This window comes from Aythya fuligula, chromosome 26 (assembly GCF_009819795.1).
Source record: "Aythya fuligula isolate bAytFul2 chromosome 26, bAytFul2.pri, whole genome shotgun sequence".
Taxonomy (NCBI): Eukaryota; Metazoa; Chordata; class Aves; order Anseriformes; family Anatidae; genus Aythya; species Aythya fuligula.
This window is the reverse complement of record NC_045584.1, coordinates 4822666-4835766: the sequence shown is the minus strand read 5'-3', so window position 1 is coordinate 4835766 and position 13101 is coordinate 4822666. Positions and strand designations below refer to the sequence as shown.

Here is a 13101-nt window from a genome sequence, read left to right as displayed (position 1 = left end):
GATCAGCTCTGGATGGCACCTTCGAAAGGTGTCCGGGCAGGTTTCTGTGGCACTGTCCTACAGAGCTTTTCCCCTCCGGGTGATTTATGCCACCCAGCCCCCAAGCGAGGTGCTGTACCAACGCCGTCTGGTTCCTGTCAGGTGCTGACAAGTCCCTGGGCTCGTCTCCTGGGTTCTGTTGGTCCTGCCACCGGTGCAGCGAGACACTGCAGCTCTCCCTTCAGCCAAAAAAATACAACTGTACGGGGTGGCCATGGCTTGTATGTGACATGCTGTGCAAAATGATGCTTGATAAAACCTAAAGTGGCTCTGTAAGCTTTAAAACCTGACTTTAACCATCCTCAGCCCACGCGTCGCTGTAGGACCGAGGCCGTAGAAGAGTCTCCAGGTGTCAGGAGCCTTGTTCAGCGCGACGTGGGGCTGCGTGACGACCCCAGCGCTGCTGGGTGGGAGCAGCCTCTGTGCCCTGTGAGTGCCCCGGTGCCACGTATCGCGCCGTGCAGGTTGGTGCCGCGTGAAGGATGACAAGTCTGTAACGTGTTTTCCTTCCTGTGGTGGCTGTGTGAGATCAGCTTCTTGTAGGAAAGCGCTGTTGTTGGTACGTTTGCTAAAAGGGAAATGGAACGAGCAGAAGTGGGGCAAGCTGCCGACAGCGTTCGGTGTTTCTGAGGAGAGGTCGTGTGGTTCAGGGCCGGGTGCACCCTCGCGGGTTGTGTGGGGACCTCGCTAAGGTTTTTCCTCGGTTGCGTTTAGGACAGTAATTACCAGATTGTTGCTGGTGGGTGTTTTCTAAGAGTTCTGAAATGAAGAAGAAAAAACCCACTTGGTGAGGTCAGGACGGGTCTTCTCATGTAAATCCGAGCGACAGCCTTCCAGCAGTGGGAGATCTCTTGTAATTTACTGAACTGTGCTTGGGGCAGGTTAACTTTGCGGGCAGGCACAGCTGCTCTGCGTGCTGCGATTTTGTGTGGGGTTTTTGTGGGGCAATGCTGCTGACTCGGAAGGGCAGCTACAGGGGGCAGAGCTGCTCAGCGGCGTCCCCTTGGCCATGAGCTGTGCTCAGCTCTTCCCCTGTCCAGCGTGGAAAGCAGCAGCGGGGAGGTGGGAGCAGAACCAGAAGGGTGGTGAATGCTGGAGGTGCAGCGGCCTCACAAAACCAGAAGGATGGTGAACGATAAAGGTGCAGGGGCCTCCCGGAGGCACCGGGGTTTGCAAACTCCCCGGGCTCCCCTCTGCGCGCTGACGGGAAATCCTGAAGGATTTATTTCTCCAGCATGAAATACCTTCCTTGACATTTAAACACTTCCTCTGGTTTCATTCATCGAGTCAAGCGCTGTGGTGCTGCCTTAGTGCTGGAGAAGCACAAAGCCAGATTCTAAATCCCGGATCTCCCAAACCTCTCCGTGGGAGCCCCATGGTGGGCGAAGCGGCTGGGACGTGCCGGCACCCAGAGAGGCAGCAGCGCTGGGCACAGCCCGGCACGCGGCGAGGAGACGTGCCAGGCCCGCTCCCTGCCCCACAGCTCCTTCCCCACTGGGAGCACGGGGGTGGTGTTGGGCTCAGGGCGGCCCTGTGGGGCTGCTCAGCACTACCCCAAGCCGGCAGCTTGGGAAAGCACCCTGCTTGCCACCTTGTGTTGCTTAAACAGAGTAAAAAGTGACTTGTACGGTAGGAGGGGGGGGGGAAGGAGATGCCACGAAGTCCCCAGGGTGACAGTCACAGTACTAGGAAAGAAAGAAAGAGTCAAAAAGCCCCTGCAGAAACTCGAGTAAAAACCAATCTGACTTTGGAGTAAATGAGGGTGAAGGCGGGACTTTGGGGTGGGAAGTCCTGCCCTAATTATCTCTGCAGCCCAGAAAGTGCTGTGTCAGCACATGGTCAGCGTGGTGTGCCATAAGCCTGTGCCGGAGCCTCAGCTGTGCCAGGCAGATATTCAAAGCCTCGAGTACAGCATGAACAAATATCTGCAATACCTATTAACCGCGGGGAGCTCAGGTAATTCTTTGAAGTTTTGGACATCCTGGGAAGTGAACTTGGGTTTTGTGTGGGTTGCAGGATGTGAAGCACCTGCCGGAGAGGCGACTTCTCCAGAGAGGCTTCCCCTGTTAGCCATTCATTTAACATGAGACCTCGCTCCTTGGCATTGTGCTTGTGTTTAAAATCTACAGACTATGCAAAAACTCAGCCTTGCTCTGGCAAGTTTGCTTGCACGAGGATTTTAGTTTCCCGGTGAGAGCTTGCCTTTGTATTGAGAGAGGATTCGTGCTGAGAACCAGGGAGTGTGTTGGCTAAAAGAGCCCGGGGAGCCACAGGTGTCGGCGTCGTAAAGGAGCTGCAGAGTTTTAATTTAGGCTTTTGAGGTAACTAAAGCTGGACGGGTTTTAAAACCAGTTTATATTTTGGTGTTAGCTCTTTGTAGGTCACAGCTGAAGCTTTTAAATGTTGTATAGCCTAAAAGGTTTTTTTCTTTAGTTTTTCACTTTGTTTTTCAAAGCGTCCAGTTGTGACTGTATTGAAATAGGTTTTTTTTTCTTTTTTTTTTTTTTTCTTTTTTTCTCTTAAATGGGAGTTCTTCCCTTGAAATAGTTAAAGAAGTAAGAGAGGTGCTGAGACGATAACTTATCTTGAGCAAGTCAGAGAAAGGCTGGAAAATGGAGGGAGTGGAGGGTCAGGGGTAGAATTACTGCTTGTGACCATGCTGGTCACCGGAATACTTGGAGGTATTTCTTTTTCTCTTCATTCTTTGAAAGGAGAGTTGCTCTGCTGTTGAAATAGTGAAGCAGATGCTTATTTGTACCTTGTGCTTGTACAAGAGAGGTGGAAATATTTTCCGGTCTGTCTCTTTATCGGAAACAGAAGAAGTCTGTTATTTTTTTATTTTCCAAATAGAATTTCAACTTTTCTTGCATATTGAGAACTAACTTTAAAGCAAAAATGAGAAGGGGAATGGAAAGTTCTCCAAAGAACCTGAATGCTGTCCAGATTCGTGTCCCGTTGGTTTTAAAGCAGCGAGACGCCTTCGAGCCCGCATGGTGCCGCGCTGCCGGTCGGGTGCAGCCCGGGGAACAATCGCGATACTTCGGGTGCCAGCCCTGGTAACACACTGCTTACTGCTCGAGTTCTGTCCGAGGCTAGGGGAGAAACGTGCTGGCGTGCTGTTTCCCCTTCGGAAAACGTTCCGTTTAGCACAGATATCGACGTGCCTCTGGTGCTCTTTGCCTGTTGTAGCACCCGAGCGGACGGCACTGTAAATCACTGCGGCAGTAGAGGAGCGTGAGCGATGGCTTTTGCATAGACCAGAGTATCCTGTTCTGGCTTCTGCATCCTAGAGTTAGCTGCCGTCACCGGGGCAAGCAGTGGAGGTCCCAGACTTCCTCCGGGACTGCCGGCGAGGCTGTCAGGAGGCTGCAGCATCACCCGCAGTAGGCATGAGGACCTACCTGGTGCCATATTCTGCTGCACTGCAGGCAAATCTCTGCACAGTCGCATTTTCTTGAATGAAAGCAGGAGCTGCGTCCTGCCTTGCGGGCTGCCGTGCACGCCGTGCCCCACCGTGTCCCTCCTGGTGCGAGCGCGCCACCGCAGTGAGTGCCGCTGGCTCAGCTTTGACACGGCCGTGCTGCGCCTCCTCTCTGCTCGGCAGCGTGCTGCTGCGTGTGCTGGGACCATCGTCCCCAGCTGCTCTCGACCCCCTGGCATGAGCCACCCGTCCCGATGCTGGTCGTGGGACCTCCGGCCAGCTCGGTGCACTGAGACGGCCCTTCGGAGGCTGGCACCATCTGGTGAAACCATCCCCGGGCTTTGTCACGAGCTGGTTTAAAAATACCACAGCGTGATGGATGACTGTTCAACCTTTTTTCGGCCTTGCTAATATAAGACTTTCTTTTCTTGTGTTTGCTTCCTTTTTTTCTACTGAAGAAATGATCGCTTGGGTTCATAATAAGTTTGTAGCTCTGGCATCGATCCCTCGTACGGAGTAACAGACGCAGGGAGTGGGGCGCACGGGGAGAGGCCAGCTTTGACTGGACTGGCAATAATACCTCTCCTACCCTGCTCTCCGTAGACTGGTACAAAGTTACCTACATTTTTATTATTTAATGTTAATAACTAAAGCTAATATTTAGAGAGAAGGCGTGAGAAATCATTAGGACCGTGTTTATGTTGAAAGAGGAATAAACATTTCTCTTAGTTCCTCTCACCTGCCCTCCCAGCCCGTTTACTCTGAATACTTGTTTGAAATGTGCTATTTTAAATTTCAACATTAATTATTTCCAAGTAGTTGGATATTGTTAATTGTTGAAAATTTGCTATGGGTACTTGCAAATGAGGTCTGCGCCAAAAAACTGCCATTTCTTTTGCACCGCTTAATAGCGAAGAATAGCAAAAGCTCGGCCTGCTGGCAAAGCTCTTTTGAAACGTTTTGTTCTTGTGAAACTACTGTCTTTTCTGGGAGGCTGAGGATGAAAAGCTTTAAATAATTTTCCAACGGTGATAATTTTTCTGTAATCGTAGAGGTTGGCCGTTTGCTAAGTACCGGCACGGTAAACACAGGCAAGCTGTTAAGCTAACAAGGCTGTTCAGACAACATTAAAATAAAATATATATATATATTTTTTCCAAGGAGGTCTCCCAACAGTTTCCACCTTCCCCATCTCCTGTTGAATGCACCTTTTGTCGCCAGCTCCCAGTGACTCAGGGAGATGGGTGACGGGCAGTGTTTGCTGTCTGGCCTGTGCCAGTTTGTCCGTTTTGAGATCGGGATTGCCATCGATGTGAACGCTTCTAATTTTCATCTCTGTTTCGTTTAGCAGCAGCTGCTGCTGCTCAGCAGCTCCGGCTGGTGATGTGTCCGGAGTGAAGGCGTTGTTGTCCGCGGCCCACGTGCGTGCCGAGCTTCGCTCCTCTCCCCAAACCTGCAGGCTTGCAGTGACTGGCACACGTTGTACTTTCGGGCTCTTATGTATTTAAAGCATCTGAAATATGCGCTCTGCCAGGGTGCTTGGTTTAAAAAAAAAAAAAAATAAAAAAGACGTATTTTTCTGCAGAATGATTCACTGTAAAATAAGTTTTCACATCAAACAGGTGACCTTGTACTGGATGCCTCCAATTCTCCCTGTGATGCCAGCCTTTGTTTGCTGCCTTCGCTGGCTGCAAGGCCCAGAAGGGCCAGGGCACAGCAAGGAGTCGCTGGCCTGGAGGAGGTCTGTAAGAACCCCCCTGCCTCAGAACAGAGGCCTCGTTTTCTAGCACCAAAACAGCCATATCTGGGGAAACAAGCAACCCTGGGTTTACAGAAGGATCTTCTTTTATGCTTCTGCGTACTCTTTGCCAAACCAGGTGATTTTAATGTGATTCGTTTCGGTGTCTTCTAAAGCTGTCGTCTGGTTTAAATAAATTGTTCCCCGAGGTGCTATGTAAATTCTTAATAACTTGGTTTTTATAGTGTTGATGTTAACTTCACCTTCCTGTGTCTCAGAGGGACTATTCCGTATTTCTGAGGTACATTAATTTATTAAAATAGTTTGCATTTTAGAGTGTCCCGATCACAGTTCAGCTCCCAGTCCTACAAGGAGCTGTCATCGCAAGGCTCATTATCTCGTGACTCTCAGGAGAGTGCAGACTCTCAGTTCTACATCCTCCAAAAAGTCGTTTTGCAAAGTGCTTCTCACTTACTCATTTCTCTGCAGCAGGCATCGCGTGTATCGGAACAGCAAGAACAACAGAGTTCAATTTTTAGTAATTTTCCTTACTGTGACCATGTGGATCTATTAGTGTTCGGAACGGAAAGCAATAAATGCAAAACCCGGTGAAAACTCCTCTGAGTGTGCACCCTGGCTGCGGGAAGGGCTGTGCGTGCGGGGCTGCCTGCCTGTGCAGCATGAGGCTCAGCCCTCCCCCCAGCCCTTTCCTCTCCTGGCTTCCCAGGAGTGTAATTAAGCATCTTAAAAAGGTGGCCTGATTTCAGATAGCGTTTTTAATCCCTCTGACTTTGGGGACCTGCCTGGATGTCTGTGTGGCTTTCCATATGTACAGAATTTCCTTCTGCGTGCGTTTCCACATTATCTGCAAATGCATCGTGGCCAAAGGTGACGGTCCTGATTAGTGCTGTGGGGCCCGCTTACACAAGTGGCTTTCATGGAAAAGGTAGCCTTTGATCAGCGTGGCTGGGGTAATCCATCAGGCCTCCTACACACCTACAAAAGAGCTCTTTCATGACGGTATCTCAAAGCCCGCTGGCATTCTCAGAGTTTGTAATGTGTTTTTACACCTGGTTGTTCCACTGAAAGACAAGGTGTGAGTTTTATACCCTAGATGAATGACAGAATCAGCCAGTTTGTTTGGAAAACCTGATGTAGGGACGTATCCTGATGTATGTCGGGGTACAGCAGGAAAGCAATTGCAGCTGACCTCTAGTTTAGTTTGGTTGGGAGAGTTCCTGGCAGGGATGCAGCTGTGCTGGTGGTGTTTATTCTCATTTATGTACCGAGCCGTTCTGCTGGGCATGCTTCCCTCTCAGGGCACCAGAGTCAGATTGTCTTTGACTTTCTCTGTATTCTGACATATTTAAAACAGTTTTTGCTTTCTGTGTGGAGAAAATGCTGTTCATAGAGTAGTTTTTCTTTTTGTTTGTTTGTTTGTTTTGTGAGCAAATCGTTAGATCCAGACTGCGTTCTCACCTTTGTTTACAGGGCACCAAATACTTAACACTGAACAAATTACCAGGCTCTCTGTTGCTCCTCTAACAACTCTTTCACTAAACTTCAGGTCCCCACCCTGAGCGAGGGGTCAGAGCTGCTTCCTCCAGACGTCACTGCGCTGGTCTACCACGGAACAGCTGGTGGGAAATGAAGTGGGGGTCTGGAGGGCTCCCAGTTCTTTGTCAGCTGATATTTAGCTGACAAAGCTAATATTTATACCTAACTACTTTGATGTTCTGTTTATATATGCTTGCCTCAGTGACGATGCTGTTTGCATCTACTTTTGTTCCTGTTTTTCTCTTGTCCGTGTTTCTTCATGGTTTCTTCTCAGCAGGCTCCGGGTATTGCTCTGCCTGCCGTGTGTCATCCATCCCCTGAGACGTTCAGGGTTGCCACCTTGTCCCTCCCTCTCTCCCCAGGCAGTGAGTGTGTTCCTGGGGATTTGTGCAGGGTGTTGCAATGGGGACAGCAGGGAGCAGTTCCTCCTCCGCAGAGCAGGTGGAGGTGGTGGTTTCAGATCCCTGCACAACTGAGCCAGGAGGAAAGGAAGAGTTCAGTCCACGGTGCCTGTGAGGACTGTGCTTTGGGAATCCTCTTTGTGTCTTGGTTGTAAAGCGCTTTGCAGTGGGTGGTTATACAAATACACTGCCTCGCTCCTTTTTCCCACCTTCCTGGTCCTGAGCCCAGCTCTGGCTGTCACTTGGAAGGTGATCACAACCTGCGGTGGTTGCCCAGTCCCTGCTCAACCAGGAGCTAATTGGCTTGCAAAAAGAACTTTGCAAACCCAAGGGGGTGGAAAGTATTTTATGAAACCAGAGCCTTTATTTTAACCTGGTCTCTACTGTTCTCTCTCTCTCTCTCTCTTTTTTTTTTTTTTTTTTTTTTTTTTTTTTTTTTTTTTTTTACTGTCAAAGGGAGCTGAGCTGTCAAAAAAAAAAATCAGGAAAAGCCTCAGTCTTGTGAGAGTGGTAGAAACAACTCCTGTAAACACTGTTAATTCTGGCTGTTGGAAGACATTCTCTCATCCCTGTTAGACCTGAGAGGGTTTTTTCCTATCTTTCATCACGCTGTTTATTGTTCAGTTCTTTTACATATTCATGTTGGTGAGCCAGTTTTACTACTGTCTTTCTAGCAAGGAACACAATGTTCTGGAATAGTAGCACTCAGGCACTGTGATAAAACTGGTGTTGCAAACTGTTCAAAGTCAAAAAGCAGTAGTTAGCTGCCGATAACTGGCTAAATGCAGACAACTTCATTGCTGGGTTCCTTCCAGGTGAAGTTACTCCCCTGCCTGTCCTGTGGCAGGCAGATTCCAGTTGCTCTGCACATTGACATGAGATGCTCCAGCCCTTCCTTTTCACCACAAGTTGGAAAGGTAGGTGGGAAAGTTTGGGACAGCGTGGTGGAGCACAGAGAGCATTTATACCTGTGAGCTGCTTCCATCTCCTCGTCAAGAAGAACGTTGCAGGACGAGCTTTAACAGCCCCTCCAGGTGTAAGTCATCCCATGGATGGGTTGCTTTAGCATTTTCAGGCTAGTTCCCTAGGGTGGGCTGTTGCTTGCTGAAAGCTCTGCTGTGGAGCTGGGGTTGGAAGGGCCAGAGCGTGTCCTGGCCTCTGGGGCTTCAGGGGAGCCCCCTCTTCAGCATTTTCTTCTGTGCTCTCTCCATAGTCCTTAGTCAGCCAGAACAGAGGTAGCTGCGGCTGCTAGTTTAGGGTGACAGCTTTAGCTTTTAGAGCTTCTTGCCGTGGGGTGGTCTGCATTTTGTGTTTTATTGTTGATTGTAAGCAATAAACCTGTGCTATGACAATAGGACATACTGCAGCCCAATTTTTAGCCCATAGCAGAGACGAAACTAGATGCCTGGTGCACACCCCAATTCCTGTTGTGGTATTATTATTATTTTATTTTTTTTGCTGTCCTTGCTGAGCCAGCCACATGCAAACACAATGGGTTTCATCCTGCAGAGCTCTAGCTTTCTGAACGTGAGCAAGCTCTTCTGTTTTTCTTCTGAAATGCACTTTGCTTTCACTATAAAGCATCAAGTATTTCAGATGACCGTCAGGGTTTCGTGAGACTTGTTGTGATGTAGAGCTTTTATTTGTTTCTTAGATATGCACAGGGGTAAGCAGCCCGTGCCATATTCCTGAATCAAGTGGTAATTGGGAATTCCTGCGAGAGCTTCTGCTAATACCACTCTAATACCCCATGGTGGTTGCTTGCTGATCACCTAATTGCTATGGAAATGTGTGCCCTGGGTGCAGCGCTGTCCCAGCTGACAGCTCAGCTTTCTTGCAAGGGGTTGTGACGTTCGGCGTGGGGTTAGCCACCCCGCACGGGGGAGAGAGCTGGGGGCTGCAGGAGGGGAGCGGAGGGCAGCAAAATCATGAGAGCAAGGAGAGATTGGCGAGGGGAAAAAGAGATAGGGGGGAGAAGGGGAGTGCAATTTGCTCTCCAGGCATTGGGAACTCGTGAAGCTATGCGGGGAGTTTCTGACCTGCTGGGTTCTGCCGCACTTCCTTTGAAGGCAGAGTCACTGCCACTTCGATAAACAAGCTCGCAAGGGACACCAGAACACCGAGGGGTGGATCCTTTCTCAGCAGCTCTTCTCTGCTCGTCAGTAAAAGAGAAAACAGCAGGTGCGTGGCAGGCCTGGTGATGAGCGGTGACTGCGGAGCTGCTGTGTGCTCTGGTACCCGCGGCTTGCAGTCCTGGAAGTGCCTGGGTAAGGCAGAATGCCTAAGGGCTCGTGTGAAAAGGGAAACGGGAGTGTTTAACCTGCACATCTCGGTGGTGGATCTTGGCCGTTGAGTTCTGGTGTCCCCTCTGTACCTGCATTTTTTTTCTTTGTATCAGCACTTGATTTGTCGGTCCAAGTAAGACTCGTTTTCCTGCTGCTGCTGTGAGAAACGCTGAGCTTCGAGGAATATTGGAGGCTTTTCAGTGAGCTTTGGGCATTGCCATCGATAAATGAGAACCTAATCCCCAGTTCTCGTACTGGAATCCTCTGTCCTTCTTTGCTCACTTCATTGAATTAAGCAGATAATTCTGCGCATACTCGGCTCCTCTTGGTCCTAATACAGTGATTATCCTTTAATGCCCCAAAGAATATTTCACTTACAGAGCTTTTCCATGAGTAATAACAGCACTTTGTTAACAGATCTGCGGTCCTTAAGGCCCAGGAAGTTTGGGGAACCTCGTCTAGCCATGTACCTGCCACTGGCTGGGGAATGTCACTGGTGGCTTTCACTATCAAATGTGTATTGTGTAGTAGGGAGAGCACGGCTCTCTGTATTGTCTGTCAGTATTGGGTTTTGATGAGAGTAAACCGTAGAAAAGACCTTTTCAAAATTTACTGCAGAGAAAGTTTTACTGCCAGCAGTTCAGATAAGTTATTTTTCCCTTCTCTTTTACAGAACGGGGCTATGATCCCTACAACCCAGAGCTTCCAAGGCCCTCGCTGGAGGCGGAGGATGATGCTCTGGGAGACGTTACAGACATGCCACCTGGCATTCTGGAGCTGGAGCTGGTCAACAAGGCCATCGAGGCAGTCAAAAATGAAGTTGAGAGAGAACAGAAAAAGTATGAGGAGCTGCTGGAAACGACAAAGGAGCTCAGTGCTTCAGAGGCCTCCTCGCTCATTTCCAAAGCACCTGTGTCAACTGCTGTGACACAAAATGATTCATTTACCTCCTTAGAGTATAATCCAGGTAGCTACAACTTTAATAATAACCCAGACTACAATCCTACTCCTCTCGCTGCTGCTAGCCAGTCAAGTAAATATACTTTGGATACTGCGCGATCTAAAGGTAGCTCACTGGAATATGTTCCCAAGGCCGTAGCACAGAGTAAAAAATACAGTAGCACTGTTACTAACAATAAATACGTGATCGATGACTCTAAGCCTTCTACAGACTTGGAATATGACCCACTTTCAAACTACTCAGCCAGGCTTCTGAGCAAAGCTACAACAAAGGAGTCAAAGGGGTCTAAAAGAGGTAGGGTCCCTAGTTATGAGGAGTCTTACTCTCCTTCAAGAAAGAAGCTGTGTGAAATACCTGATGAATATGAAGTCTATGCCAGGTTCTCCTCCTCTGAAGATGAGGCTGATGCAGAATATAAGCCAACTTCTGTTAGTTCACAGTCAAAAGCTGGTTCTGAAAGTGAATCAAATGATGGAATCTCCAGCAAAGAGCGGAGCACCAGACTGGACGACTTTGCTTCTCAGGATAGCAAAGAAATGGCAGCACAGTATGGCATGGAGGACCTTTCAGGTTCACAGAAAAACCTTGCCAAAAACTTATCAGACAAGAATGCAAAAGCAGTGAAATCGTGTTCTGGTAGGAATGACCAGGAAACTGAAAATAAAAACAAAGACTTGAAAGACAAAACAAAGAGGAGGAAATCAGATGTTAGTAAAGTGCCTAGCCTCAGCGAGGTTGGTAAGAAAGAGAAAAGTAAAAATATGGAAAAAGACAAAATACTCAAGAAGGAAGAAAAATTAAAAACAAAGAACGAGGAGAAAAACTGCAAAGATAAAAGCATCAAAGTGAAAACTGATGGGAATTTAAAGAAATCTGAAAAACAGAAGTCAGAAAAAGTGGATGGGCTTAAGAAAGACAAATCCAAGTCTGCCAGCAGTAGTTCGGGGAAAAGCAAGAGTGAGGGTGTCACCAAAGGCTCTAGCACGGAAAAGCTGGGCAGCAGCAAGAAAGATTCCAAACTGAAAACGGCCGATGTGAAAAATGGTAAGGAAACCTCTGGTCGTAAAAACAAAGACAAAGGGACCAAGACCCCAGCACTGGAACGAAAGAAAGAAAAGGTCAGCTCTGCAGAAAAAGGAGAGCCGAAGAAGAGTCGGAAGCAGCAGAGCCTGAGTCACGTTGATCTGTTTGGAGATGAGAGTGGGGACGATGATGACAAAGGCAAACCGATGGCATCCACTTTACTTGACGTGAGCTCAGATTCGGATGGTGATGACTGTGGTTCAAGCTCTCAGAGTGAAAATGAAGGGACAAAGAAAGTGAAACGGTCTAAATTGTCAAAGTCGTCATCTTCTTCCTCAACATCCGATGACATTGATTATTCCGTCCTTGAGAAAGACTTGGACTTAGAGTCAGACCCAATGGAAGAGTGTCTCAGGATTTTTAATGAATCTACAGATGTGAAAACTGAAGACAAGGGGAGGCTGGGGAAGCAGGTAATGCTTGGTTGTCTCATATCTAAATGGGAGAGGATTATGGTTTAGTTTAGTGGTGTTGCTTATTTCAAGTAGCTGAAGAGGGCTACGGAGGGAGATTCCATATGTTGGACGAATCTCATCCTTGTCCTGAATGAATGCTTTGAAGAACTTGCACCTGAATTTACCTGCTGGATTGAAGGCCATTGGGAAATGTAAGGATTCAACTGCCCTTTGTGTGGGAGGCCTTTACCTTTCAGGGTTGTCAGGTGCTTCTGTCTCCATTTGGCCTAAGATCTGTGGCTGGCTGGAGAAGAAGCTTTGGGCTTCAGACTCCCCAAACCGCTGCTCCCTGCTCTAAATGCGTGCTGCAGTTACTGTGTCGGGATCTCTGGGTACCTCACAGAGGCTGTAAGTAAGAAATTAGCTTTAAAACTGCTTCAAAAGGTAGAAGGGGGTTTTGGAAGAAGGAGGTAAAAAGACAGCCTTTACCTAAAAAGGTTTCTGTCATTGTGAGGTGGTCCCCAGAGGATGGGGAGCCCTCACTTGCCAAGGTTTAAAACAGAACTGAGCAAGTAAAAAAGGCTGGAAAGCAGCTGCTGGCAGCGATCCTCGGCCAGCCTCTGAGAGATGGAAGTAGGAGCAGACAAAACTCATCCTTCATCTTCTGACATCCGAGTTCAGCCGGGCAGCAAGAGCAAAGTCTCCGTCCTGGGGGGGCACGGGCAGGGCTGGGACTTGCTGTCGAGCCCAGGTTTTCTGGTTGTGCTTGCACGCACAGCAGGTGTTCGTGGAGTTGGAGTGAAAAGAGCTTTAAAAAAAGAAAAGTGACAAATTTGGCTCTGTTGAGCACACAGCCCAGATGTGTTTCGAGTGTTATCAGCTGGCACATCTGCCTGCAGCCCGCAGGTACCGAGGTGGCTGAGCCAGCTGTGTCCCCCAGGAGGCTCAATGGGGGCAGCTGGCAAAGGCAGGGGATGTGCTGGGGGACACGGGGCACAGAAGGACGAGTGCTTCCAAGTGACTAGGAATGGCTCAGCAGCTTCAGTTGCATCTGTCCCGCATCCAAAAGATAGTGGGGGTACTGGGACTCCACCGGGGCTTCCAGTGAGTTCCAGTTCAGAGCCCTTCAAGCCCAGCAAGGTTCCCTTTGGGGTCATTGATCTGGAAGAGGGGCAGGGAGACTGCAGCAGGAGCCACACGACTGCGTGGCTGAAAACCTAT

The 13101-nt window shown here is 48.8% G+C and overlaps 1 protein-coding gene across 1 annotated transcript in view; it reads left to right on the top strand.

Annotated features, from left to right (window-relative positions):
* Nucleotides 1-13101, top strand: part of REXO1 (RNA exonuclease 1 homolog) — a 42812-nt gene that overhangs the window by 4279 nt on the left and 25432 nt on the right. The window contains exon 2 of the mRNA XM_032203677.1: nucleotides 10115-11898. Within this exon, the coding sequence (XP_032059568.1) occupies nucleotides 10115-11898 (1784 nt within the window). The remainder of the gene's footprint in view (nucleotides 1-10114; nucleotides 11899-13101) is intronic.